Source organism: Saccopteryx bilineata, chromosome 2, assembly GCF_036850765.1.
Source record: "Saccopteryx bilineata isolate mSacBil1 chromosome 2, mSacBil1_pri_phased_curated, whole genome shotgun sequence".
Lineage (NCBI taxonomy): Eukaryota > Metazoa > Chordata > Mammalia > Chiroptera > Emballonuridae > Saccopteryx > Saccopteryx bilineata.
Genome location: NC_089491.1, coordinates 341,917,066 through 341,943,147, shown reverse-complemented (window position 1 = coordinate 341,943,147; position 26,082 = coordinate 341,917,066). Strand labels below are relative to the sequence as shown.

The window sequence follows — 26,082 nt, the reverse complement described above, 5'->3', positions numbered from 1 at the left end:
CTAGGCCGACGCTCTACCGCTGAGCCAACCGGCCAGGGCTCTTCTGTCCTTTCTTAAATAGGACATTGTTTCAAAGTTCCAAAAAGCTAAATTCAACAATATATTTTAGTTGAGATCTCATGGAGCTAGGCCCTGAGAAATTACTAAGAATAGGAACTTTTAACCAAAATATCATCTTAAAATTTTGTCAGGAGGACCCCTTGATGCATTCCAAATCTAAAATAAAAAAACTAATTTATTTAGTTTGAGACTAAATATCTCCCTAAATTTCAAAATTTTACAAGAATGTCTGGGCTCCCCTTTTGCTGTTTTTACATGAGGGAAATGAACGAGGTGCAGTCAGTCAGACTCAGGTGTGACACATGGTGCTGGGAGAAGCAGCCCTCGGTCAGGGTGGCTGTCAGAGCACCCCCTTTGCTTTACCGTGGGGAGAGGGTTAGCAGCTATTTCCCTTCCTGTGTGAGCTTCTGACCTTCGGGTACCTCAATGCCCTGGTGGCCTAATGAGAGTAGAATGTTTCTGGGAAGCACTTCTTTGGTAAAATGGGTCCTGGTTGGTAAACCACATCAGGACGGAAAAACTAGAAGTACCTAGTAGGAAGCCATGTGTTTGGGCTTGGCTGACTGTGGTGACTCTGTAGCTTATCCTGCCCATACGGGACCCTGGGTGATACACGTCTGTGCAGTCATTACAAGCTGTACTGGTTCTTAGCGGGCATGAAGCTTTTTTTTTAAAGTGAGAAGCAGGGAGGCAGAAACAGACTCCCGCATGTGCCCTGACCGGGATCCACCCAGTAAACCCACAGGGCTGATGCTCTGCCTATTTGGGCTGCTGCTCCGTTGTTCAGCAACCGAGCTGTTTTAGCACCTGAAGCAAGGCCAATGAGCCATCCTCAGCTCCCAGGGCCAACTTGGTTGAATCATTCGAGCCATGACTGCAGGGGAGAGAGAGAGAAGTGTGAGGAGAAGGGGTGGAGAAACAGATGGGCACTTCTTCTGTGTGCCCTGACCAGAAATTGAATCCATCACTTCCACACTCTGGGCCAATGCTCTACCACTGAGCCAACCAGCCTGGGCCATGATGCGTGAAGCTTTAAGACAGGACAGCTCCTACCCTGCCATGTGTGAAGCTTGTTTCTTTATACCCGAGCTGTCCCTGGAGGAGGGGTGGCTCCTGGGTGTGTGGACTGCTGCCAGGACGCCCACAGGAGACAGGTGAACATGGTGGTTCCTATTTCCTCCCCTGGACCAGCACCAAGTGTGGTCTTGGGCTTGAAGGCTTAGAAACTAAAGAGACCCAGAGTGGGTGTGGCAGTGTTGTCCAGCACATGGTGTTGACTTGTAAACATATTGTCCCATTTATTTGAGTAGAACCCTTGTGAAATTCCTTCTGTTAAGACTAGGAGAAAAATCCCAAGGTGTGATCTTTTGGATGGCCAGTGTAGTTCTTCCGTATACTGTCAAATTTGTTATCAGACCTGTATAAGATCGCAACTCAGTCTTATCCAAATGTATAAGTAATATACAGTATTTGATTGGTCTTACATGTCAGCACCAGCTTATTTTATTTTCCTTGAGTTGATTGCTTTCATTTAACTTTGAAATGCTAAAATTAATACTACATTTCTTCCAATTGTATTTATTTAGGTGTTATGAGATGGAAAAAAGGCTAAAAACACCAGATCTTTTCAAATTTCCTTTCTTTGAAGCCATATGTTGGTTTGTAGCCAAAAACTTGCTGGAAACCCTGAAAGGTAATTAATAATCAGTCTGTTTTGTTATGCGATATGTATCATGTTTGTAGAGTCCCTAAAAGCTGCTGATAGAAACAGAAACCCTTTTTTTTTGGTTTGGTATTTCTGTTGCCCCTCTTTTGTTTTTTAAAATATTTATACATTATTTCCCCTTGCCAGGGAGCTTTTTAGCAAATCAGAGTCTCTAGTCCGTAACTTGAACGAGTAGCTATGTGTAGAGCTGAGGCAGAGCAGGTAGTATTGAAAAATGTTCATTTCCCCTGGGACACCGGTAGCCGCACATAGTGCCTGGCATGTGAAAGTGCCTCACTTGCAAAAGCAGTTGAAGGCAAAGGATGATTATGTAACATGTGTACTTGCTTTTAAAAATCAAGGGCATAATTTTCACATCCTTAGAGAAGCAGTAGTGCCTGTCCCGTTACTGTTAGGCCCTGTGTGTGGGCCAGCACAAGGCACCTGTTAACACAAATCATCCAAATGTCAGGCTTGGGGGTTTTCTGTTTTTTTGGGGAGGGATTATTATCCCTTTATTTAAACTTGAAAGCTACCTTTTTTATGTGGAATTTCAGATTTGGTGTTTTATTTTTTGGTTTAATAACCGTTGAGCAGTCAAATTGGAAACTCAATATCACTTCTCTTTTTATCCATTTTTTTATTTTTTGCTTTTCACACATTCATGCCCTTGAGAATATAGTTCATCTGCTTTTGTGTTGTCTAACTTGTTCAGTCCATTTGCAAATAGTGCTGCTATTGTAATCAACTCCCATAAGAACTGAGATAAACAGATTAAACAGTAAAGTTTATTCTAAACATTTGTTTCTTTTTCCATTTGAAAGTTACATAAGAAGAAAAGGTAAAATGAAAAGAAACAACCACTAACTTATTTCCTAGGATAGAATGGACAGAATTAAATATGATAAAACTTATTTATGATTTCTTTGCTCAAAAAAATAAAAAGGCTCAGCCTCTTTGGGAGGAAAGAATGATGACCCCATCCCACACCTGCAGCGCAGTGTAGAGGCAGACATCGTGTCGGAGTGCAGGCGTCTGCATGGAGGTGGGACCCCGGTATAGGAGGAACAGGTGCTCTCTGCTCCCAAAATCCATCCTTACCTGGGGTCCCCAACTTGTTCCTTGTTCTCAGGTACTTTTCAAGGCTGCAGGAATGTCACAGTGGGTTACAGAGTTGCCATTTATCGTTTTCCAGTACAATTCTGGACTTCAAAGTTTATAGTCTTCTATCCAAGTAGAAGCCTAGAGAAATAGGAACATTTTAAATACTTATAAAAACACTTATAGCCCTGGCCGGTTGGCTCAGCGGTAGAGCGTCGGCCTAGCGTGCGGAGGACCCGGGTTCGATTCCCGGCCAGGGCACACAGGAGAAGCGCCCATTTGCTTCTCCACCCCTCCCCCTCTCCTTCCTCTCTGTCTCTCTCTTCCCCTCCCGCAGCCAAGGCTCCATTGGAGCAAAGATGGCCCGGGCGCTGGGCATGGCTCTGTGGCCTCTGCCTCAGGCGCTAGAGTGGCTCTGGTCGCAATATGGCGACGCCCAGGATGGGCAGAGCATCGCCCCCTGGGGGGCAGAGCACCGCCCCTGGTGGGCGTGCCGGGTGGATCCCGGTCGGGCGCATGCGGGAGTCTGTCTGACTGTCTCTCCCTGTTTCCAGCTTCAGAAAAATGAAAAAAAAAAAAAAAACAAAAACAAACAAAAAAAACACTTATAAATGTCCTTGTTTTCTGGAAATAAAACCCAGTGACTGAGCCCTCTTGATGAGAGATTGGCAGTTCACTACTCTGTACATTCAGAGCACTTTTATTGTTATCTTTTCTCAATAGCACGCGCGCGCGCACACACACACACACACACACTCACTCTTAACGTCCAAGAGGGTTCATCCATCAACTTCTAAGAACAGATTAAGACTTTATCTGAAAGACAAAATCTTGCTGTTCTTGCATTCACAAGCAGCACATTGCTTAGTCTTAGAATGACTCAGCATTGCTTTAGGCCACGGAGAGTTCAGAGCTACTGAGATCCGATCAAAAATAAACCCTGTACGTTAAGGTGAAAAAAAAAGATGAGGTGAAAGGCTGTTTGGAGGTCAGGTGTAAAGTGTTTTCATCCCATCAGCCCAATCAGGACGGGAACTTGCAATACTAGTGTGTGGGTCCAGTGCCGCTGAGGGTGGAGCCCAAGGACAGTCATCCCAAGGCCATCCCCCTTGTCTCCCATCCCGCAGTCAGGGGTGCCGTCTTGTTGCCCCATGTTACTTTGTCCTTTCCCCCGACCTGACTTTCCCTGGTGACCCGTTATTTGCTGGCACTGAGACTGCTACAGGCTTGTACGATGGGTTCAATGAGGGTGGGCTTATGGAACTCTTACCTGAATTTGGTGTCTGTAATAGTAAAACAGTGAACCAGTTCTGAGTTCATGTAAGAAAATCAGCCACAGGGGAGACGTGAAATCTTTCACGTTTGCTTCAACTTGCCTGAGCTGTAACCACATCAAATATGTTTTATGTGAGTTTTAGATAATCAATTTGGTTAAAAAACCTGGAAGAGACCTTTGTGGGTGGGCGCATTTACCTTTAAAATAGCGAAATAGTTCATGCCCATAGTTAATTGGACAGGTCACACACTGTATACATTCTCGCAGTTTAAAGAATGACAAGGCTCCTGACCTGTGGTGGTGCAGTGGATAAAGCATCGACCTGGAACGCTGAGGTCGCCAGTTCAAAACCCTGAACTTGCCTGGTCAAGGCACATATGGGAGTTGATGCTTCCTGCTCCTCCCCCCTTCTCTCTCTCTCAAAGTGAATAAATAAAATCTAAAAATTTTTTTAAAAAGGATGACAAGGCTGGCCCTCGGGCACCTGTACCAGGGTGAGCAGAACCAGGCTTGCCAGGACCCAAGTCATGCTCCTCGTTTCTCCCATTGCCCCTGTTCCTCCCCTTTGCTAGAGATCCACCCTCCTGACCGTGTGATGGTCCTTTTCTTCTGCTTTATCACCTGTGTCACAGACTAAAACCGTTGAATGTTGCCCATTTGTAGACGCCACCCAAAGAGCTTCCTACGGACATCCCTCTGCACGCTGCCTTTTACGCAGCACTGTCTGTGAGCTTGCTTTCCACTTGAGCATTTGGTATGAGGATATTGATGTAATTCTGGCTCTTCTCCCCTTGCCTTTTCAGTTATTTACCTTTTTTCCTTACTGCTAACTTGGAAGTCATGTGGCTTAAAATCTAGTGGTTACTCAAAATCTGAAGTTAAACCCTTTCTCTTTGAAACACTAACCGCCTGTCCCTGGCGCTTGCCTCCCGCAGAGCTGAGAGAGGACGGTTTCCAGCCCCAGACGTACCTGGTGCAGGGCGTGAAAGCCCTGCACACCGCGCTGAAGCTGTGGATGAAGAAAGAAGTAAGTCATTTTCTGCGGTGAAATCATGGTTACTTTTTTTTTTTTTTTTACAAAGACAGAGAGAGAGTCAGAGAGAGGGATAGACAGGGACAGACAGACAGGAACAGAGAGAGATGAGAAGCATCAATGATCAGTTTTTCGTTGCGGCACCTAGTTGTTCATTGATTGCTTTCTCATATGTGCCTTGACTGTGGGCCTTCAGCAGCTGAGTAACCCCTTGCGCGAGCCAGCGACCTTGGGTCCAAGCTGGTGAGCTTTGCTCAAACCAGGTGAGCCCGCACTCAAGCTGGCGACCTCAGGGTCTCGAACCTGAGTCCTCCACATCCCAGTCCGATGCTGCACCACCTGGTCAGGCTCACAGTTACTTTTTATATTGCAAAGTCGGTACCCAGAATCTTCAGGCTTTGTGGCATGGGTAGCCGCAGTAGAGGGAATAGACATCATGCTTTAAATGCAACCTGCATTTTACTAGGCAGTATATACAAATGTCCTTGGTTGTGTTTTTGTGAAATACAGCATTTCTTTAAGCTGGAAAAGAAAGTAATTCAGGCATATCTAAGTTGTTTTGGTTTTTTTTGTATTTTTCTGAAGTGAGAAGCAGGGAGGCAGAGAGACTCCCGCATGCGCCTGACTGGAATCCACCCAGCATGCTCACCAGGGGGCGATTCTCTGCCCATCTGGGGCGCTGCTCTGCTCAGTTGGAGCCTTTCTAGCGCCTGAGGTGGAGGTTATGGAGTCATCCTCAGTACCTGGGCCAACTTTGCTCTAATGGAGCCTTGACTGCAGGAAGGGAAGATAGATAGAGAGAGAGAGAGAGAGAGAGAGAGAGAGAGAAAGGAGAGGAGGAACGGTGGAGAAGCAAATGGATGCTTCTCTGTGTGTCCCGGCAGGGAATCATACCCAGCACTTCCACACGCTGGGCTGACACTCTACCACTGAGCCAGCTGGCCAAGGTGGGTATTGATAAGAAATTGGCCTGACCAGTGGCACCATGGATAGAATGTTGACCTGGAACGCTGAGGTCCTGGGTTCAAAACCCCGAGGTTTCCAGCTGAGCACAGGCTCGTTGACTTGAGTGCAGGGTTCCCTGCTTGAATGCGGGCTCATGTATACGATCCCAAGGTTTCTAGCTTGAAGCCCAAGGTTGCTGGCTTGAACCCAGGGTCATTGGCTTGAGCAAGGGGTCACTGGCTTGGCTGGAGCCCCCCAGTCAAGGCACATATGAGAAGCAATCAATGAACAACTAAGGTGAAATAACTGAGTTGATACTTCTCTCTCTCCCTTCCTGTCTCTCTCAGTTAAAAAAAAAAAAAAGAAATGAACATGTAGATACAGAATAATAATGAGCTTTCATTGTGTGCTAACCATGTCAACTTAGTCTTTATATCCATAAACTAATTTAATCCTCAGAGCAACTATATGAGGGCTGGATGCTATTGTTAGCCCCATTCTACATGTGGGAAGTTGAGGATCAAGGACTTCAAATACCGTACCCAAGAGAACTAGCAGAACTGGACTTAAATCTGGGTCTCTGCAATTGTGAAGTCCACTCTTACCCCTCGGCTAGATTACATAAAAATAAAATAAAAGGAGGCCAGGGTTCAAGCAGGAGCGTTCCATTTTTACTACAATGTGGTCTAATTGTTTGCATTTGAATCTCCCCTCCCCCAAGAGGCCATCCGGATCTGCATTTGGAATGAGTGTGCCCTTTCCTTATGTTCCCCTAGCGCATTCCTTATGCCAGCAGATGAAGATGATTTCAGCGCCTGTGCTGCCCTTACCAATCCTGTGTTATGAATTAAGTGTTAGTTTTAATTCCTTTACTAATTATAGTAATTTTTATACGTAGAGTCAGCTTTGGGGTCTAGAGTAGAAGGTTACTATTCCTTGTAAAGCAGAGTTCACTGTGAGACAAGTTCATTGTTAACTCAATAGAAGATGATTTTATAAGTTAGTGAGGTTCTCCTTAGAACATGTCACACCAACCCCATGACCTCTGAGACCTGGCTTATTAGCACTTAGCTATATCTATAAAATGTGGAGAACCAAAAATTGGTTTAATGAATTAGTTTTCTTACATAGTAAAGTATAAGTAACTCTGGTTGTCTTCTCTTTGTTAATTCAAATGCAGCTTGTATCCGAACATGCCTTTGAAATTCCAGACAATGTTAGACCTGGACATCTTATTAAAGAACTTTCTAAAGTAATTCGAGCAATAGAGGTAAGAGTAGAGACTGTCATCTGAATGCTTGTTTATTATCTGCTTTGAGAAGCAAATAGATCTACCTCCACACTATAAACATCTGAAAGCTCTGAGGCACTTAAAACAGATAGACTGAGCTAAGTCTTAGAAATAGTCTCAGGTTCCCAGAAATGAAGACAGAAATAGTACGGAAAAATTAGAAGGTCATTTATACAGTCATCATCAAAATAATAGGCGCTTCAGAAAGAGATAACAGAGAAAACAAGAAGATTCCCAGAAGAATAATCAAAGTTCTAGAATTCAAGGACACGGCTTCCCAGATTGATAGCCCTTCAGAATGCCCAGTGCAGGGGGTGAACAAGACTGGAGTCAAGGCACACAGTGGTCAAATTTTAGAATACATGTAACAAAGTATACCCGAAAAAGCGTGAGGGACAAGATAGTATGGGGTCACACACAAAGAATTGTGAATCAGAATAATGTAACATTTGTCAACAGTCACACTACAAACTAGAAGACAGTGGAGCAAAGTCCTTAACGTTCTGGGGTCAGGGATGCCAACGTCTAAGTCTGTACTCAGCCAAGCTAGAAATCAAATGTGATAGTTAAAGCTGTCAAAGAGGCAAGACCTCAAAAATGTACCTTCCTGTGCCCTTTCTCAGGAAACTGAAAGAATGTGCTGTTCCCCAAAAGAGGCAATAAACCAAAAAAGAAGGGTCCCTGGAATTCATTCTTTCAACAAATACTGAGTGCCTACTATATGTTTTGTGCCACTTAGTATGGGCATAGAACGAGCAAAATAAAGGCCCTGCTTGAGGAGCTTAGTAGTGAGCAGCTAGCCATAAATATTTCGGTATACCAGGAGCTGCAGATGCTATGAAGAAAAATAAAGGAGGGAGAAGGATCAGGCATGATGGCCAGGGCTGATGGTGGCTTTATTGGGTGGAGTGGGAGCAGGTCAGTGTGGTCCATGCAGCCCAGGGCGCAGCCAGTCCAGGAGGGGTCAGGAGAATAACGGGCTCTTGTCTGAAACCCAGACGTAACTGGACATCTTGTACTGTGTATCAGGCAAGCTTATCCTGGAGGGGTGCCTCCACAGAAAAACATAAAAGTGACTAATTACCTAATGTGTTTGAATGTTTGCATTCTTCTGGGAGACCATTTGGGGATTAATTAGTGATAAGTGCCTAGAAGACACGCTGATGGAAAGGGGCAGTTATAAACTCTGGGGAAATCAAGGCCTATAGAGGAAAAGAAGTGTAATAATAGTATGCTACGTGGCGCTGGGTTGTGAATCATTTTTACTGAGTGCAGTGTAAACACTGAATATTGAGGGGAAGAGAAGTATATGTTCATTTAGGGGAGGTGTGCCAGGAGTAAGACTTCATCTTGCAAAGTAGGAATTCAGTGATATAGCAACAGGTAAAAAACCAAGAAATAACAGAATTAAATGTATTGCAGAGAAACTCGGAGGCAAATAGCGGAAAGAGAAAAACCTAGCAACAAGAGCAGCTATAGGAGTTGCAAGTGCTGGGTATATACCCCAAAGAACAGAAAGCAGGGACTCAAATAGATACATGCCCATGCGTGTTCATAGCAGCATTATTCCCAGCAGTCAAAAGGCAGAAGCAACCTGGGTATCTGCAGTGGAAGATTCAGGGAGTAGAATGGTGGGTGCCAGGGGCTGGTGGCAAGGTAGGATGGGGAGTCACTGTTTAATGGGCACAGAGCCCAAGGTTGGGAAAATTTTAAAGTTCTGGACATAGATGGTAGCGATGGTTGGACGACAATGTAAAATATACTTGAATCTACCGAACTCTATATATACGTAAAAATAGTTAAAATGGTAAATTATGTAACTGTTACCACATATGTTATGTGGGACAAGATTATGTATATGTTACTACAATTTTTTTAGAAAGTTGCAAGGGGTTGCCTCCAGAGAATGGAACTCTGGGATGGGAAGAATAGATTGCTACATTTCACAATATACTTATAGAATTTTAATTGTTCAAAATTTCTAGATGTGTCACTTTGCTTTAAAAAGCAATTATTGATTGCTATGTATGTGAAAGGATGTACATCATTAGAAAGAACTGGAAGCAGCTTAACTAACTACTAGTGACTTCTAGGTCAGTAAATCCTGCCACAGATACACACTGAAGTACTATACAGCCTTCAAAATGATACTGAACATCAAGGAAGTGTATTCACAATATATTATTACGTGGGGGAGGGAAGGAAATAAAGATATCAGCAAAACTGTCTATCTTACGATGTGGTCTTTGTGTTTATATAATTAAATTGAATGCTGTTTGTTTTCTAAAATACTTAGGTATATATGTAGCCTTGTTATAAAAATATTCTGAATTTAATTCTTAAAGGAGGAAAACGGCAAGCCAGTTAAATCTCAGGGAATTTCTACTGTGTGTCCAGTTTCACGATCCTCAAATGAAGCAACTTCCCCGTACCATTCCCGACGGAAGATGAGGAAACTTCGGGATCATAATGTCCGAACTCCTTCCAACCTGGACATCCTAGAGCTCCACACAAGGGAGGTGCTCAGAAGACTGGAGATGTGTCCATGGGAAGAGGCGAGTATTACGTTTCATGATTGCAAGGAGAGATTTGGTTGTTCCTTAATATGCTTTGAAAGGATACTAAAAAGAGAACAGTCTGGCTGTTCATGTTATAATCTCCCCCATGCTGAGGTGTGTTGCAGGATGGGGCTTCAGCTCTCTGGACCTCCGTGCAGAGGCAGGATGACTAGATCTCACTTGTTTGCTGATGTGTTTGTCGAGTATTCACCAAGGCCGTGCTCCTGCAGGCTCTAGAGAAGATACCAGAGTGAGCAGAATGTCAGTCCCCGCCCTTGTGTAGCTGCCATCCTAGCTCAGGTTGGAAGGACGGTAGACTGGGACATATGTTAAAATAATACAGTTTCAGGCAGTGAGTGTTAAGAAGGAAGCCAGACAACAGAGCAGTGGAATAAAGGGGGTTGGGGTGGCCAGCTACTGTAGCTTGGGTGTTGAGAGCGCCTCTTCAGTGTGACATCTGAACTGACACATAGTGGGGGAAGTCCGGTGGATACACAGATGTGAGGGAAAGCCTTGCTGCAGAAGAAACAGCAAGTGTAAAAAGCCTGTCCCAGTCTGGATGCCTTAGGATAAACCCATTAAACTCTGAGAAATGCTGGCCTAATGGACAAAGTTGGGGGGGAACAGTATCTGATCAATGTAGGGCCTTGTGAAACATGGTAATGAGTTTGTGATGAGCTCTGTATTGTCCATAATTTTATATCTTAAGTAGAGGATAGGCAATACTTTAAAAGGAACAAAATGGAGGTATCTCTGAATTAAAATATTTTTAAAATTATATACAAATTTTAGCTTTCTTAAATATTTTAAATGGTATATAATTGTATTTATACTGTTTTAAGATTTTTGTTGTTGTTCTAAAAGGCCTTAACCCATAGCCATCTGGGAGCAAATTTAGCACATTACGAAATAAAAAATTTGCCACAAAAAACAAGTATTTTTTATATATTAAAAATCAGCTACTGTGGCCTTTATGACACATGGTGGTCTTTGTTCCTGGTAACAGCAGTGTGGTGACCTGAAAGTTGCTGCCAGGGCCTGATGGGAAGACTGGGGCTCAGGTCAAAGGCCGGGTCACCAGGGAGGCCCAGCACCTGCGCTGGCAGGGAGAAGCGAGGGGTCGGGAATGGCATGGCATGGAGGGCAGCGCTCCCCTAGCGCTCTTTCTGCAGGGGTGAGACGTCTTTGAATCCGGATAATGCGAGGTTTACACCCTGCTTACTGTAAGAATGTGTGTTATTGTCAATGGCCCTACAGAGAGCCGAACCACAGTCCTTGTTTCCTTTCAGGAGCCACTTGGTTTCAGTGGCAATGGCTACAGTCCCCGGCCAGGGATGTAGCCCAGTTTGGGATGCAGGCCAAGGATGGAGCTGGTGGGCCACCAGATTCCTTTAGTCAAGCAGATGTATTTGAGGGCAGAGAGTAAGGAAGCTCTTTTTTCACATTTTAAGGACTTGAGCTCGAAACTGAATGGCAAATTCAACAAACATCTCCAGCCATCTTCTACCGTACCTGAGTGGAGAGCGAAAGATAACGATCTACGGTTACTGCTGACAAATGGAAGAATAATTAAGTATGTAATCCAGATCAAAGCAGCCACCAATTAGCTTTCAAGGGATGCCCTCTGTGACTGAGCCCCCAGGTCTTGTTGCCTGTGGACTTCGGTCCCGTTCTCCCTCCACTCTCCTGTAAATGAAGGGGCAGAGGGTACTGTTGGCTGTACATCTGCGCTGTTTTCTGACTTACTTTCCCTTTTGTGTACAGAGATGAAAGACAGCCCTTTGCAGATCAGAGTCTGTATACAGTAGACAGTGAAAGTGAAGAGGAAAAGAGAAGGACAAAGAAGGCAAAGACGAAGACAGAAGAGAGTTCAGGAATAGAGGCGGTGGAGAATGAAGAAACTCAGAAACCACTTAACAGTATGTTTGTTTAAGTTGAAATTGTAAAGCTCTGTTTATTCCTAATGTGATAATATGTGAAGTAACTTCCTAATTTTAAAGTTCTTACATTTGTACTAATATTGAAAATGTTTGCGTTTCTAATACTCTTTTGAGAAGTCTGAATTGTTCTCTGATTAGCTTATGTGTTTGGAAAATACTGAATGTAGGTGTCCAGAGAGGGTGGGGCCCAGGGAAGGCATTGTTAATGACAAGGATTGTTCAAGTCAGTGACACACTCGTCTAGTGACAGTCTTCCCAAGAGACATATGAAAGCACATGCATTTTTCTGGGCCTCTACTCCAAGTAATAAAGCAGTTGCAAGTTTAATGTGATTTCATAAATAATTTTAGCTAATATGTAAATTCTTTTCAGAATTAAGAGATATATGTAATTGGCTGACCTGAAGCTAGTAGTAATCCATGTATTGTTTTTCTTGACTACTCGTTCACAAGAGGGCCTCTACTTGGTTATTAATTAGTTATCATCAGTGTGACAAATAGTAATACCTCTTCTTCCTGCCGATCCTCAATTTTAAGAAGAAGTTAAATGCTTTGGTATTTGACAAGTAAATGTTCCAGATAAGTAACATTATTGAATCCATGTTGAACACCTTAATTCCTGGTAATTTCAGGGAAATGTGCTATTGCGGTCTGGTAACTGCATTAGTCTCATGCTGGGGAAGGCAGCTGACCCAGGGAGTTCACCGTGCAGCTGCTGTGCGGCGGCCCAGAAGAGAGAGCTAGTGTGGAGGCCCGGTGTATAAGCTTGTTGAATTCACTCTCTGCCTGAATACTTTCTGGTTTAGGAGAGTTATCTTTTTGTTGTCTGTTAAGAGAAGTCATGTGCAAAGGAAAGTATAAAGCTGCTTGTAGCTTATTTTAGTGTTGGGTTTTTTTCTGGAAAGAAACTTTTTTTTTTTTTTTTCATTTTTCTGAAGCTGGAAACAGGGAGAGACAGTCAGACAGACTCCCGCATGCGCCCGACCGGGATCCACCCGGCACGCCCACCAGGGGCGACGCTCTGCCCACCAGGGGGCGATGCTCTGCTCATCCTGGGCGTTGCCATGTTGCGACCAGAGCCACTCTAGCGCCTGAGGCAGAGGCCACAGAGCCATCCCCAGCGCCCGGGCCATCTCTGCTCCAATGGAGCCTTGGCTGCGGGAGGGGAAGAGAGAGACAGAGAGGAAAGCGCGGGTGAGGGGTGGAGAAGCAAATGGGCGCTTCTCCTGTGTGCCCTGGCCGGGAATCGAACCCGGGTCCTCTGCACGCTAGGCCGACGCTCTACAGCTGAGCCGACGCTCTACCGCTGAGCCAACCGGCCAGGGCAAGAAACATTTTTTAAAATTTCAAATTTCAAGTAATTATGTTCAATAAGTTCCAGAAATGTTTTTAGAATACATTTCAATCTGTGTGTTGGGCTTGGGCAGCTGGGGAGAAAGTCCATGGCGGGAGAGAGAATGAAGGTGGAAGCAGGAAGAGCGTGGAGCAGGAGTGATGGAGATGTCACGAGCTGGACAGACTAGGTGTCACCCGGCCATGACCTTCTCTCTCTCTCCTTCCCCTTCTCAGGGTTTTTTACAAGTGTGAAGTCAGAACTCAGGACTCGAGCATCAGAATATTCTGATATTTCTGATTCAGAAGACTCTGGACCCGATTGCACTGCACTGGTATGTCGAGAGCCTGGGACCTGGGTTATGGGATGTGAGAATGGACACGCGCTTTCCTTCACCTGGGAAGAAAGTGAATCTCTCTCTCTCTCTCTCTCTCACACACACACACACACGCACACACGCACACACACACACACACACACACACACACACCCCATGTGGCTAGTCATTTGGTAAAGGTAGCTTTGTCTGATTTTGGAAAGGTTGGAGGGAGATGCTGTTTTTATGTTTCTTGTATTTCTCATAGGTTGTATATCATTTTGCCAATAGCAAACCTGTACTGTGTGTTTTTTTACTATGGAATTATGATACTGCAGTTACTAGAGATTTTCACTTTTTCATATGAAATCCAGAAATAATTCCATGATAATTAAGATTCTAACTTCCCTAGACAGGTGTTTTTTTGTTAATTTGTACAGAAAATGGTCAGATTTCTTACATAGTCTCATTTTTATTTAATTCTTTGTCATCTCAGAAAAATAATTTTACCACTGAAGAGTCTGACAGTTCAGGTGATGAAAAGAAACAGAAAGTAACATCAAACTTTAGGGAGGCATCTAACGTGGTGAGGAGCTTCCTTCATAAGAGCCAGAAGCCATCTAGGAGTGAAATTTCAGTTAAAAGGTAGGTTTGCTGGCAGTACTGGTCCCATGACAGTATGCTTGAGATATGAAAACGTTTCTTTAGTTTTCCATTTTACCCAAATGCCATTCGGCTCAGTGTGTGCTTGCCTGTCTGGTTGTCTGCCCTTTAGGGAATGTCCTACCTCGACGAGCACAGAGGAGGAAGCTATTCAGGGCATGCTGTCCATGGCAGGGCTGCACTACTCCCCATGTTTACAGAGGCAGGCACAAAGCACACGTGGTGCTAGCGACAGGACCTCGCTCCTGGATCCCAGCAGCTGCCACAGCAGTCACCACGAGGGTAGGCCGCTGTATCGCTGTGACAAACCAGTGGAATGTGGTAAGGAGCATAAATTACCAGTCTCTAAAATGTAAGACATGACCCCCAATTTAATAGCTCTGTAACCCTAGTGGAGGGTGGATATTATGAGTAAGAACTGTTGATTGCACATTTTTAGTTGGGAATGGTATGAAGCATATTGGCCCCCCAAAACGTAATATTGTCAAATTACGTAAGATGCAAGTATAAGAACTCAAAATGTAAATGAACTGTAGTTGAGAGTCCTGTTCACCAGCATACATTTATTATCCTTACTGAACCACAGTGTTCTTTTTCTTTCATAAGTTGATCAGAGTGAAAGGAATGTTTGGTGTTTTCAATGGTCTGCTAAAGTTGAACAACCACCCTTTTTTTCTTTTATAGGAGGGAAAACAAGTTCTGTGTTTTATGATCGAGGGTATTCTCTTTCATACTTAAAAGGAAGTGTCAGGAAAGAGGGAGGGCTCAGGCCCTGGCCGGTTGGCTCAGCGGTAGAGCATCGGCCCGGCATGTGGAAGTCCCAGGTTTGATTCCTGGCCAGGGCACACAGGAGAAGCTCCCGTCTGCTTTCCCCCACCCCTCTTCTTTCTCTCTCTCTCTGTTCCTGTCCCACAGCCAAGGCTCCATTGGAGTACAGTTGGCCCGGGCACTGAGGATGGCTCCATGGCCTCCACCTCAGGCACTAGAATGGCTCCAGGCACAATGGAGCAACACCCCAGATGGGCAGAGCATTGCCCCCTGATAGGCTTGCTAGGTGGATCCCAGTTGGGTGCATGCGGGAGTCTGTCTGACTGTGTCCCTACTTCTAACTTTGGAAAAATACAAAAAAAAAAAAAGGGAGGGCTAGTGTCTATATCACTGATGCCTCCCAGGTTTTCTCCCTGTGCCTATAGGGAAGAGGTTTCCCTAAAGATCTGAGGAGGGCTGGGGGAGAAGCTGGTAGTATGTTAAAACGAAATGCCTAGGCCTGGCTGATTGGCTCAATGGGTAAAGTGTCATCCCAGAATGCCGAGGTCGCGAGTTTGATCCCCAGTCAGGGCACGTATTAGAAGCAATCAGTGAGTGCACAACAAAGTGGAACTAGGAGTTGATGCTTCTCTCTCTTTCTCTCTCAAACTCAAATCAGTGGAAAAAAATTTTAAGTGCCTATTATAGCAATTGTGTTCATTCTCACATAGTTAAATGTCAACTGTGTACCAGGAGTTTCACACCCATTTCTATTAATTCTTGAAACATTTTGATGTAGGTAATGTAACTTGACAGGTAAAGGAAATAAGACTTAGTGAAGTTTATTTAACTTCCTCATACTTACATAATTTGTATTTAGTGGTGTTGGAATTTGAACCCAGGACTGTCTGATCTCTTTGTTTATTATGTAAGAGAAAACTGAGGTTTAGAGAGATCAAACAACTTGCCTAAAGATGCATAGGTAACGGGAGGACTCAAGTTCAAAGCTAGATTTGTTTCTTTCCACTATGCCATTCTGTCTCCCTGTAATCTGTTTGGTCCCTTGAAAAGAAAGCTTCTCTGTAAATACTGCAAAATTCAGACAAACATATGCCTTTATTCTATATGGAAAAATATATCATTTTTAGAAAGCCTGTATTGTGCTTGGTTTTACGTCTGCAACAGATGGTCATAGTCTTTTACTGTAGATCTTCCAGCATCTGGCATTAAATCTGTCATGTAAAGACAGCCTTTGAGAGAATTCAAAGAATTCACATGTAAGATAGTGAGCTGGTGACGGTTTTGTTTCTGTGAAAGAAATGTGATGAACATATATAAATCAATATTTAAAGAATTAACATACTCAGTTTTTAATAAAATCCCAATGCAAATTTGCTTTCAATCTTAAGCTTTTGGCTAACTTTAGTCTTTAAGATCAAGTTTGTGTGAAGATAATTTAATGAAAACTTCTCTTTAGGATATCATGTCAAGACTGAAGATCAGGACGTGAGGAGTTCTTCCTGGATTAAACAGTTTGATACAACTTCCAGATTCAATCTTCAGGTATAACTCAAGGTTTAAAACATTAAAAGGAGATACAGAATAGTCAATAACTCTTGCTTTTACTTTTTTTTTTAACTACAATTAGTTATCAACCACTAGATCTGGGATGGTAAAAAATTACAAATTACATTAAGTACTCATTTGAACAACTATCCATTTTTAGAGATGGCTGTTACAATGACTAATGATAAGTATGATCTGGAAAATAATAGTTTATTCAAAGAAGTACTTTAAAAATGCTGGCTGCCAACACCTTCAGGTAATGTCCAGTTAGAATGAATCAGGAAGGAAAAGTAATATCTCTTTTTAATCTCTAATGTTTCCTAACATTTTTAGATGCTTCATTTTTTTGAAAATTTGATGAAAGTTATAGATTCTCTTTCCAGAATAATGATCATCATAAATACTGACTTTTGCTTATATTTTCTTATGATTTGTGTCCCACCCCTACCCAGACCACTCAGTGACTGAATTAAGAACCCGTGTACCTAAGTTCAGGATGGCTTATTGAAATTATGTTCGTATTTTCTCTGTCTCTCCTCTTCCTTAGCTACCCCCCTATCCATATATAATGCTTGCTTTTTCAACTTATGATGCAAATTCAAGACAAGTCAGCTATTCGGTTTTGGAATGAGATGCCCATCATGAAGGGTAGTCTTCTGTGGCTACTACATGTTAAGAAAACCAAAGTTCAGTAGTCTATTCCTTCTCTCTCTTGACTTGCTAATGCATAGAGAGGTTGAGTACTTCACTTATCTTACAGGCACCCTAATAATTCAGCCTTATTTCTGTTCTTTAGGATCTAAATAGAGGCCAGAAATGCATCAAAAAGGAAGGTTCATCAGAAATCAGTCAGAAGGTACAAAGTAGGCATTCTGTGGACAGCAGTGGCTCCAGCCCCCAGAGTGGAAAGTACGTGCAGAATGCCAGCTTGGTTTCAGGGGCATGCCAGATGAGTAACGGCAACATCAGCCCAGAGAGGCCAGCTGGTGAAACCTCCTTCTCGGTGCCCCTCCACCCCACCAAGAGACCTGCAGCAAACCCCCCGCCAATCAGCAACCAGGCCACGAAAGGTAACTCTTACGTGCTTGTAAATGAAATATTATTTCTGACTGTGTCTGATGAAGAGACGAGCAGTTCAGGTAGAGGTAGCATCTGCACTGAAGTGGCTCCCAGCCTGATGCACTGTGGACGCCACAGTGGCAGCAGTGTGCACAGGTGACGATTGGAACAGCAGGTCATGGAGTCACCCCTAAGGACCAGGAATGGCTTTCAGGAGGAGGAGGTAGTTCCTGAGAAAGATGGTAGGGGGTTAGCCACGCCAAATTGGGGGAAGTGACATGGTAGAGTGTGTTGAAGGAATGAGATAGAAATGGCACCTCACACCATTTTGCTCTTGAAGCACAGTTTGCTGCAGGATATGGTAGGAACGTAGGAACTCATGCCGAAGAGAGGGTGGACCGGCCTGGGAAGGTGGTCGCCTTTGTCCCGCACGTGAGGACCTGGCTGGGTTTAAACAGTGATCTCTAGGAGTGTGACTTTGCCCATTTGCCTCACTGGAGGGACTTGCTTACTACACACTCTTTCAGTCTTCTAGGACCTGGGGGCCTAGTAGGATTTTCATCATTTACACCAGTGGTCCCCAACCCCCAGGCTGCGGACTGGTACCGGTCCGTGGGCCATTTGGTACCGGTCATCAGAGAAATAATAAATAACTTACATTATTTCCGTTTTATTTATATTTAAGTCTGAACGGTGTTTTATTTTAAAAAAATGACCAGATTCCCTCTGTTACATCCGTCTAAGACTCACTCTAGACACTTGTCTCGGTCACGTGATACATTTATCCGTCCCACCCTAAAGGCCGGTCCATGAAAATATTTTCTGACATTAAACTGGTCCGTGGCCCAAAAAGGGTTGGGGACCACTGTTTTACACCATTGTTGTCTTATAGGTAAACGTCCAAAAAAAGGAATGGCGACGGCCAAACAACGTCTTGGGAAGATCCTTAAGTTGAACAGAAATGGCCATGCACGGTTTTTTGTGTGACGGAGCTGCTGTCGGGCCACCCCTCCCTTTGGAGAGCCGTCTCGGGGTGCGGGAGCCTGGAGCTTCCGCAGGCATGCCCAGTAGAGAACACTGCCCGAGGAACAAAATGAACCTGATGCTGCATTCTCACTGTGCCACACCCACTCAGCAATAACCAGTTTGGACCTGGTTGGGGAGAGGAAGAAGGAGGGTAGAACCTTAAAAGGAGACCTTGAACTGGAAAGGGTCTCTTGTCAGGGCTTGAATTTCATTTTGTTGTTGGTAGCGTCTTGATTTATTTTCAGTGATAGGGTAAAGAATTATCAATAATTTATTTAACAGATTTTTTTTTAAAGTTAACAGCCTTTAAATTCTTTTTTTTAAAGCTATTTATTTGGAAGATTTCTGGAGAAATATCTCACTAATTTAGATTTAAGAATGTGAAGGTTTTTAAATTATTTTTGATAGTGTGTGTTACATGTGGGGAGGAGCCACGGTAACAGTAACTAGTCTGGACTCTTAAATTTGATATTCAGGTTAAAGTCTTAAACAGGGATTTGATGCATTAATTATTTTAAATTAAGATGTATATGAAAATCATTTTATTTTATATATTTCATGTTTTTTATAAGCTATTAGCTTCGCTTTTGCTAACATCCAAGGTGCATACTGTTATCCAGGTTGATGACCTTATATCCCGCCTTCCCCTCGCGCTCCTGATGTTTCTGACGACACAACAAGACTTCTCTTTGCAGGGAAACACTTTCATCGCCCATGTGTTAGAACTACATCAAAGACCCACATTTCTCATTTCGTTTGACATTGCAGTTTTTCCTCCAATATAAAAAAGGCTCTTGCATTTTCCTTTTTTGCTGATGATCTGGGTCCCAAAGAAAACAGCTTTAATATCTTCTTCCTATTTGTGGGAAAAGTATTACAAGTCTGGTTAAATTGTCATATTTCTAGTTTTTCAAATGGCGTTTGTAACTACAGAGGGCCTTCTTCATACTGCTGATGTTGGAAGGCAGGACTGATACCTGCCACAGAGGTTATATTTTATGATGCTTTTATTCTGTGTACCTAATTTGTTGGAAAATAAGATTTGACTTAGTCTATTCAACTCTGCATAATAGGCCGTAATATAATAGGTCTATACTATATTAATTGTGTAGAAGCAAGCATGTTGGTGTAGATCTTCTAGGTGTGTGTGTGTGTGTGTGTGTGTGTTTAGTTTTTTTATTTCTTAACCTTCTAAAGAATCATTTGAGACATGGATTTGGAGTAAAATGGGTGCTTCTTGCAGTTCCTTCCATCTACCCTAACTTAGCCAGTGCATATCGAGGGTAAGTATCTGGTTGAGCTCTAAAGTAATCATTTATCTCCTTTATGCACAATTTTTACTAAATACCAGTTGCTAATAATAGCTAATATTTCCCCCCATAGCTTAAAAATAAGTGATTTTTGAGGGGGTAGAGATATTTCCAATTCTGACAATAGAGCATTTTACAAGTTCCTACAAAGCAAATAATAGGCAGATAAGCTCAAATTTATTTTTATGGAGAATAAATATGGCCATATTATGGATAGCCTTTTTTTTTTACTTAGCAAGGTAGCAGGACTTTCCCTTCTATATTAACTATCATGTGAAGTGCTAAGAAAAAAAAACTATACCATCATCTTTTATGGCTGCATTCAGATATGTGTGTTTTCAAAGAGATATTTCTTACTCTATCTTCATTCCAACATTTCATGGAATAAATATGAAATAGCTTATGAATTAGCCTTTTTGGTCCAAGTGACTGGATCAAAGACTGAGTCTCATCTATGTGTCAGGAGGAATTTTTATGGAAATACTAGATGTCTATAAGTAGCCTACTTAAACTCTTGACACTATGCCAAAATTAGTTAACAGGTGGGCACAGTAGTATTTGCTCTATCATCGGATCTCAAAACATCAAAAATTGGAGTTTGACTGAATCTCCCACCTTCCCCACACGATTACTGTGCTGTTTTGGTTTTCTGTAGACACCATTTTAGTGTTTATAGAACAGGTTTTTGTTTTGCTTTAAGAAATAAATAAGAGCTACACTTTTTTAGTTATAGCGCAATCAGGATTTTTTGTTTTGTTTTCTTTACGTTTTTCACAGCTCGAAGTGATTTTAACTACCTGAATTTTTGTTTTTAGCTATAAAAATTCAAAGAATTTATTTTTATGAGTTAAAATTGTGGTCAGTATCCACCCTGTGGGCATAGGCCGATAAATACTAATTTTAAGTTTGTGGAACTTTCAAATGAACGTACTATGGATTCATTTTTTGCAATTTTAGCTCATAAACTGGCTAAGTTAATAAAAAACACTTTCAGTAAGGTAATAAATATAACCACTGAAGCATAATACATGCATCTTTTTCTGAATTGGTAAAAACTCAGCCACTAATACTAACCCAGTGATTTCCTAGTCTTACAAGTCACTGGCTCTGGTGCGTCCCCTTATCCGTGGAAATGACTGAGCTGTGAGGTCCCGGCAGCCAGAGTCTGGACTCAGCAGTAACAGACAACCTTCGTCTTCCCCTCAGTCTCATTTGTAGACAGTCTGCTGCATAGGGACTGTGCAGTGATGGCATTTAGCTAGTTATAAGCCAATGCAAATATGTAAAATAATCATGACTTAATGTATGCAATTTTAACTACAGTCACAGATAATAATTTTCCTGTATTGACTCAAATAAGTGACTTCAGTTAACCTAGGATCCACTGTACTGTAATTCATAATGTCACATAGTGCTCTGCAGTATTGATTAATGATATAAACAGTACAAAGCTGGCTTTTCTAATACTTTAGTATCCTAGAAATGCATTGGCCTTCATAAGCATCAGTTAGTTTTTAAAGCATACAAAATGGAAAATTCTGACTGAAATCATCTTATAAACTCAGAGAGAGAACAAGCCCATCTTTATTACTACTTAAATACTTAGCTTGAATACTGTTCTGTTTTTTAATAATCCCAAATATTGCCTTTTTAATGAACTTGACTGTATTTATTCTTACGAATTCAGCAGGTATTTCTCAATCACCTACTATAGGCCCAGCACTACTTAGTACGGTGCAGAAATATAAAGTGGTAGGTTTCTTCTCCAGCAGATAAGCAGTATTATTTTTACTTCTAAGCAAACTTAAGCAAAAGAGGGCCCATTCATTTAGAAAAGCATAAATTCATTAGTTTCAACTGAGATATACTATGCTATGTAGAAGTGGAAATAAAATTTTTTAATAGAGGTCATGGTTCAGCATGGAAGGGAGCAGAAGACTTGGATTTTTGTCCAAGTTCTGCCATTTTTATATCAGCTGTGTGACCTTGAATAAGTTGCTTATTCTTTCTGAGTCTTAGTTTTCTCATTTGTCAGTGTAGATAAAAATGCAGCTAAGAAAAACATAGAAAAAGCATTTCTTAATCTATTAACATTTCATACTTGCAGATAATTTATCATTAAGTTACAACTGATAATGCACATTTATATGCATTTTAAAATTAAAACTGTTATTACTCATAACATTTATGTCAAATATATGCCCAGAGCATGCTACCTAAAAACTCTGAAAATTCTCTAACAAGGTGCTGAATTAAAATCAGAATTAGTGTTTGAAGGAACAAGTGACATAGTTTATGGATAAGAGTGATAATGTTTATCCTCAAGGGATCACTAAGATGACTTAAGGGAGTTGAAAGATAGTTTTAGGTTTTTCTCAGAGAGGATTTTGGATGGCACTGCTCCACAGTCTGCTTACTCTTCAGGCATTAAATAAGGTGAACTAAGTCATGGAATTAAAAGGATTTAGCAACAACCCACGGAACAAGGGGCTAAAATAAGTGGTTCCAAAGATGGGAATCGACAAAGACAGCTCAGGGTGGGCTAAGCACGGCTTGTTGGGTAGAGAGAGAAACCACTGTGGTGGAATAGGAAAGGAGATATGACGGGACCTCTGCAAAGGAAAGACTTTCTGCTTCAAGAGATGCTTTCTGTAGTGACAAGACTACTCCCCAAAAGTCCAAGAATAACCTTGCTGCCCACTACACCACTGCCGGAGAAGTAGCTAGCAGTGTAGCAGCATCTTAAGATTTCACATTGAGGTGAAGGCTTAATAATATCTGAAAAAATTTTTAAACATTTATTTTTGCCTCTAAATTATTAAGCTAAGTGCTCCCTCCAAAAAGAGAAGCTAAAGATCACCAGTCGTTTCTGAATGGTCCAGTGGTCGGCAAACTCATTAGTCAACAGAGCCAAATATCAACAGTACAACGATTGAAATTTCTTTTGAGAGCCAAATTTTTAAAACTTAAACTATATAGGTAGATACATTTCTTATCGAGGTAGCACCCGCATGTAGTATTTTATGGAAGAGCCACACTCAAGGGGCCAAAGAGTTGCATGTGGCTTGTGAGCCGCGGTTTGCCGACCACTGGTCTAGACCTTCCTCTAGCAGGGGTCTCCAAACTTTTTACACAGGGGGCCAGTTCACTGTCCCTCAGACCATTGGAGGGCTGCCAAATACAGTGGTCCTCTCACTGACCACCAATGAAAGAGGTACCCCTTCCAGAAGTGCAGTGGGGGCTGGATAAATGGCCTCAGAGGGCTGCATTGTGGCCGCGGGCCATAGTTTGGGGATGCCTGCAAGCAACCTTGAGAAGGTCAAGCATCAGATTATTAGGAAAAAACATGTGGCTGGTAAGTAAAGGAGACAGATGAAACCCAGATAGGGCAGTGGTTTGCCTGGGTCGTCATGGATCCAAGACCTCTGGTACCTTGCTTCCTGCTATATAGCCCATGTTCTGTGATGCCGTGTAGCGCCTGCTGCCCTGTGGTGGGTCACGCTGATGTGCTCACTAGAAGCCAGGTGGAAGGAAAGGAGAAGTAATATACTCCCTACATTGCTGTCGGACTAAAGTAACTTGAATACTGTAGCCTTACTAAAAAAACCTGCCCTTATTTTTGTTTGTTCTTCCGTGAACATCTTGCCATAAAAGTCCAATATTTTATATCCCCTTACATAAACAGATTTTTAAAATTAAGGTCATTAAGAAGCAAATGCCTGTTTCAAAGCAATTAGCTTATCATGTTTGACTGTGGGTTTCTTTTATACTATTTTTTCCTCTTTAATGGGTAAGGGGGAAATACTCATTTACCTACATGCTGCCCTGTAGAGGCTCCCTCTCACCCTTGGTGCCCTTTCTAGTGTCCTAAAGCTTTGTCTTAACAAGTACGACATTAAATTTTTTGTTAAAACCCTTTGAAACTGTATTCAGTAATTCTTACAACAATTTGATCTGCTCTGCACTATATCACTAATAAACCCTGGCTACCACGTAGCCCTTGACCTCCAAGTAGTTTACCTATGCAAGACCTGTGACACTCTGAATTTACTTTACCTTATTTCAGAAAGCAGTCCTAAGTGGAACTTAATAATAGAGATAAACTCTGCCTCCACCCAGTTTTATTTGGGCCATTTCCTTTTAAGATGTCAGCTATTTTCCCCTAAGATATTTTCACCAAAACAATAATCATAAGTGCTGGAATATATACTATTTTTTGCAGAAATAAAATGACCCAGACATACTCTCTTATTTCTGTGCTAGATTTTGGTTGGTAACAGTTACCAGCATTAAGTGGAGTATATAAATGGGGAGTTAAATCCCTTGCCTAGAATCATTTCTTTCCTTGAAGATTCATAAGTAATCTTTTATTTTTACAAAGCATACCTATAACTTCCACATTATAGTCAGGGACCTGAGGTGTCACTTGCTAAGTGAACCCAAGGTTATTTTATCTTGCAAAAGAAACCTAAACCAAACTAAGGGCCTTACATTTATGGTTAGACTGAATCAAAAGCTGTAACCTCAATTTTTCCCAAAACAGCTTCTGACTGCAAATGCAAGTCACGCAGTTGTTAGGTATGAAATAGCACTGATCAGGAAATGCACATGTGACCTCGCAGACTGTATTTCCTTCCGAAAAGACTTTTCTACTTTTAATATAAATTAAGCCATAACAGTTTCATGCTGTGGAAAGAGGGTGAAAGGTTCATTTGAAGAGATTATATGAGTTTTCACATTTACTGTGAAATGTCTAACTTTGCCCGTGCTTCAGCAGGTTATTTTTGGGGGAGGGTGTGGTGGGGGGTGGGTAGAGTGGTGATAGGGAGGGGTAGTATTGATTTTAGCGGTTTCAAATCTGTGAAATTTGCAGAGGGGACAGTTGCTGCCTATGGTATTTATTAGTTTTGTAGTAACGTTTTGCTAGCCTGACTAAACTGATTTTTATGCCCGTGGTCCACGGTGACTGTTACTTTTTCTCATCTGGGGCATCTGCGGAGTAGTATCTTGTCTGTCTGTGTAGGCGGTCAGTGTGTGTGCACATGTGTGTCCTTTGACTAGAGAAGCACACTGTGTGACTACAGAGTGGGGTGTGCCTGGGAAGTGGGATGCTGAAGCTTTCAGAGCATTTCTTTCTATTCAGAACAGTATTTCCCATCTTTTGCCTGCTGGCAGGGAAAGTGTACAGTATTTATTTTGCTTCTGTTTTAAATTTGTAAGTCTTTAAATAGCTTCCTTTGGTTATTAGAGGGGAGGACAAGTGACTTGTTTATAGTTGTATTTGGTATTCTTTCCAATTTCTGTATTTTAAAATATTGAAATTAAAATTGTATTACTTCTGTTTTTGATTTTTTTAGCGCTCGGTGTATTTTTGGCTTATTTTGTTTGAAAGTATAAATGTTGAAAATTGTATAAAATGTGTCTTTGAAAGAAAAAAAAATTGAATTCTATATCCATTCTGACTTTCGGTTCCCTTTTTCTGCTTATTGAATCATGGGAGAATTATTTGAGTGTGTGAGAAACCATACCAAACTTAGGCTCTTTACTATTTCCGAAGATGTAGATGTAAAAAGTGTCATTATTTTGTTAGATGTATGCTGGGGAAGCAACTGAGGAAAGAAGACAAGAGGGTGGTTGGCAAGATGAGGCTCGCCAGTGATTACTGGTCTGTACTCTTCATGGGACGTTGGGATGGTTAACTCTTGCGGATCAGCGGCTGAAAAACACTGGGCTAGGCTGTGGCCATGGATGCAGGTGCCACTGGTGCACACTGAGAACAGTTGTCCCCACCATGGTCATCCACAAGTACTTACTGAGCACCTGCAGTGTATATATCCGGCATTGTTCTAGCATTGGAGCTACAGGAGTGAACAAGACAATATCCCAGCAGAAGTGCCAATTCAGTGAGATGAATTGTCCTGGACATAGTGCTTCCGGAGGGGTCTGAGAGCCTGGACTGGGATACACTGAGCGTGGGGAGAGGAGCCAGGGACCAAGGGAGGGAAGGAGCATTGGGGACAGCACTTCAGGGCAGAAGAGGAGCCTGGGAAGGGGCAGGAAACAGGCAGAGGGTCTGCTCTGGTGAAGGAGCCCAAATGCAGGTTCATGGAAACCAAGGCAACCGAAGGACCAACCACCTCTGCTCTTTCTGTGC

General features: G+C 42.3%; 1 protein-coding gene across 1 annotated transcript in view; it reads left to right on the top strand.

Moving 5' to 3' along the window:
• The window catches only part of KDM7A (lysine demethylase 7A), a 66,555-nt gene extending 43,798 nt beyond the window's left edge, over positions 1 to 22,757 (top strand). The window contains exons 9-20 of the mRNA XM_066262439.1: positions 1,647 to 1,753; positions 5,078 to 5,169; positions 7,301 to 7,390; positions 9,757 to 9,966; positions 11,421 to 11,542; positions 11,734 to 11,888; positions 13,478 to 13,575; positions 14,054 to 14,202; positions 14,333 to 14,541; positions 16,445 to 16,530; positions 17,330 to 17,603; positions 18,485 to 22,757. Of these exons, the coding sequence (XP_066118536.1) occupies positions 1,647 to 1,753; positions 5,078 to 5,169; positions 7,301 to 7,390; positions 9,757 to 9,966; positions 11,421 to 11,542; positions 11,734 to 11,888; positions 13,478 to 13,575; positions 14,054 to 14,202; positions 14,333 to 14,541; positions 16,445 to 16,530; positions 17,330 to 17,603; positions 18,485 to 18,579 (1,687 nt within the window). The 3' untranslated portion in view covers positions 18,580 to 22,757. The remainder of the gene's footprint in view (positions 1 to 1,646; positions 1,754 to 5,077; positions 5,170 to 7,300; positions 7,391 to 9,756; positions 9,967 to 11,420; positions 11,543 to 11,733; positions 11,889 to 13,477; positions 13,576 to 14,053; positions 14,203 to 14,332; positions 14,542 to 16,444; positions 16,531 to 17,329; positions 17,604 to 18,484) is intronic.
• The last annotated feature ends 3,325 nt before the right edge of the window (positions 22,758 to 26,082 follow it).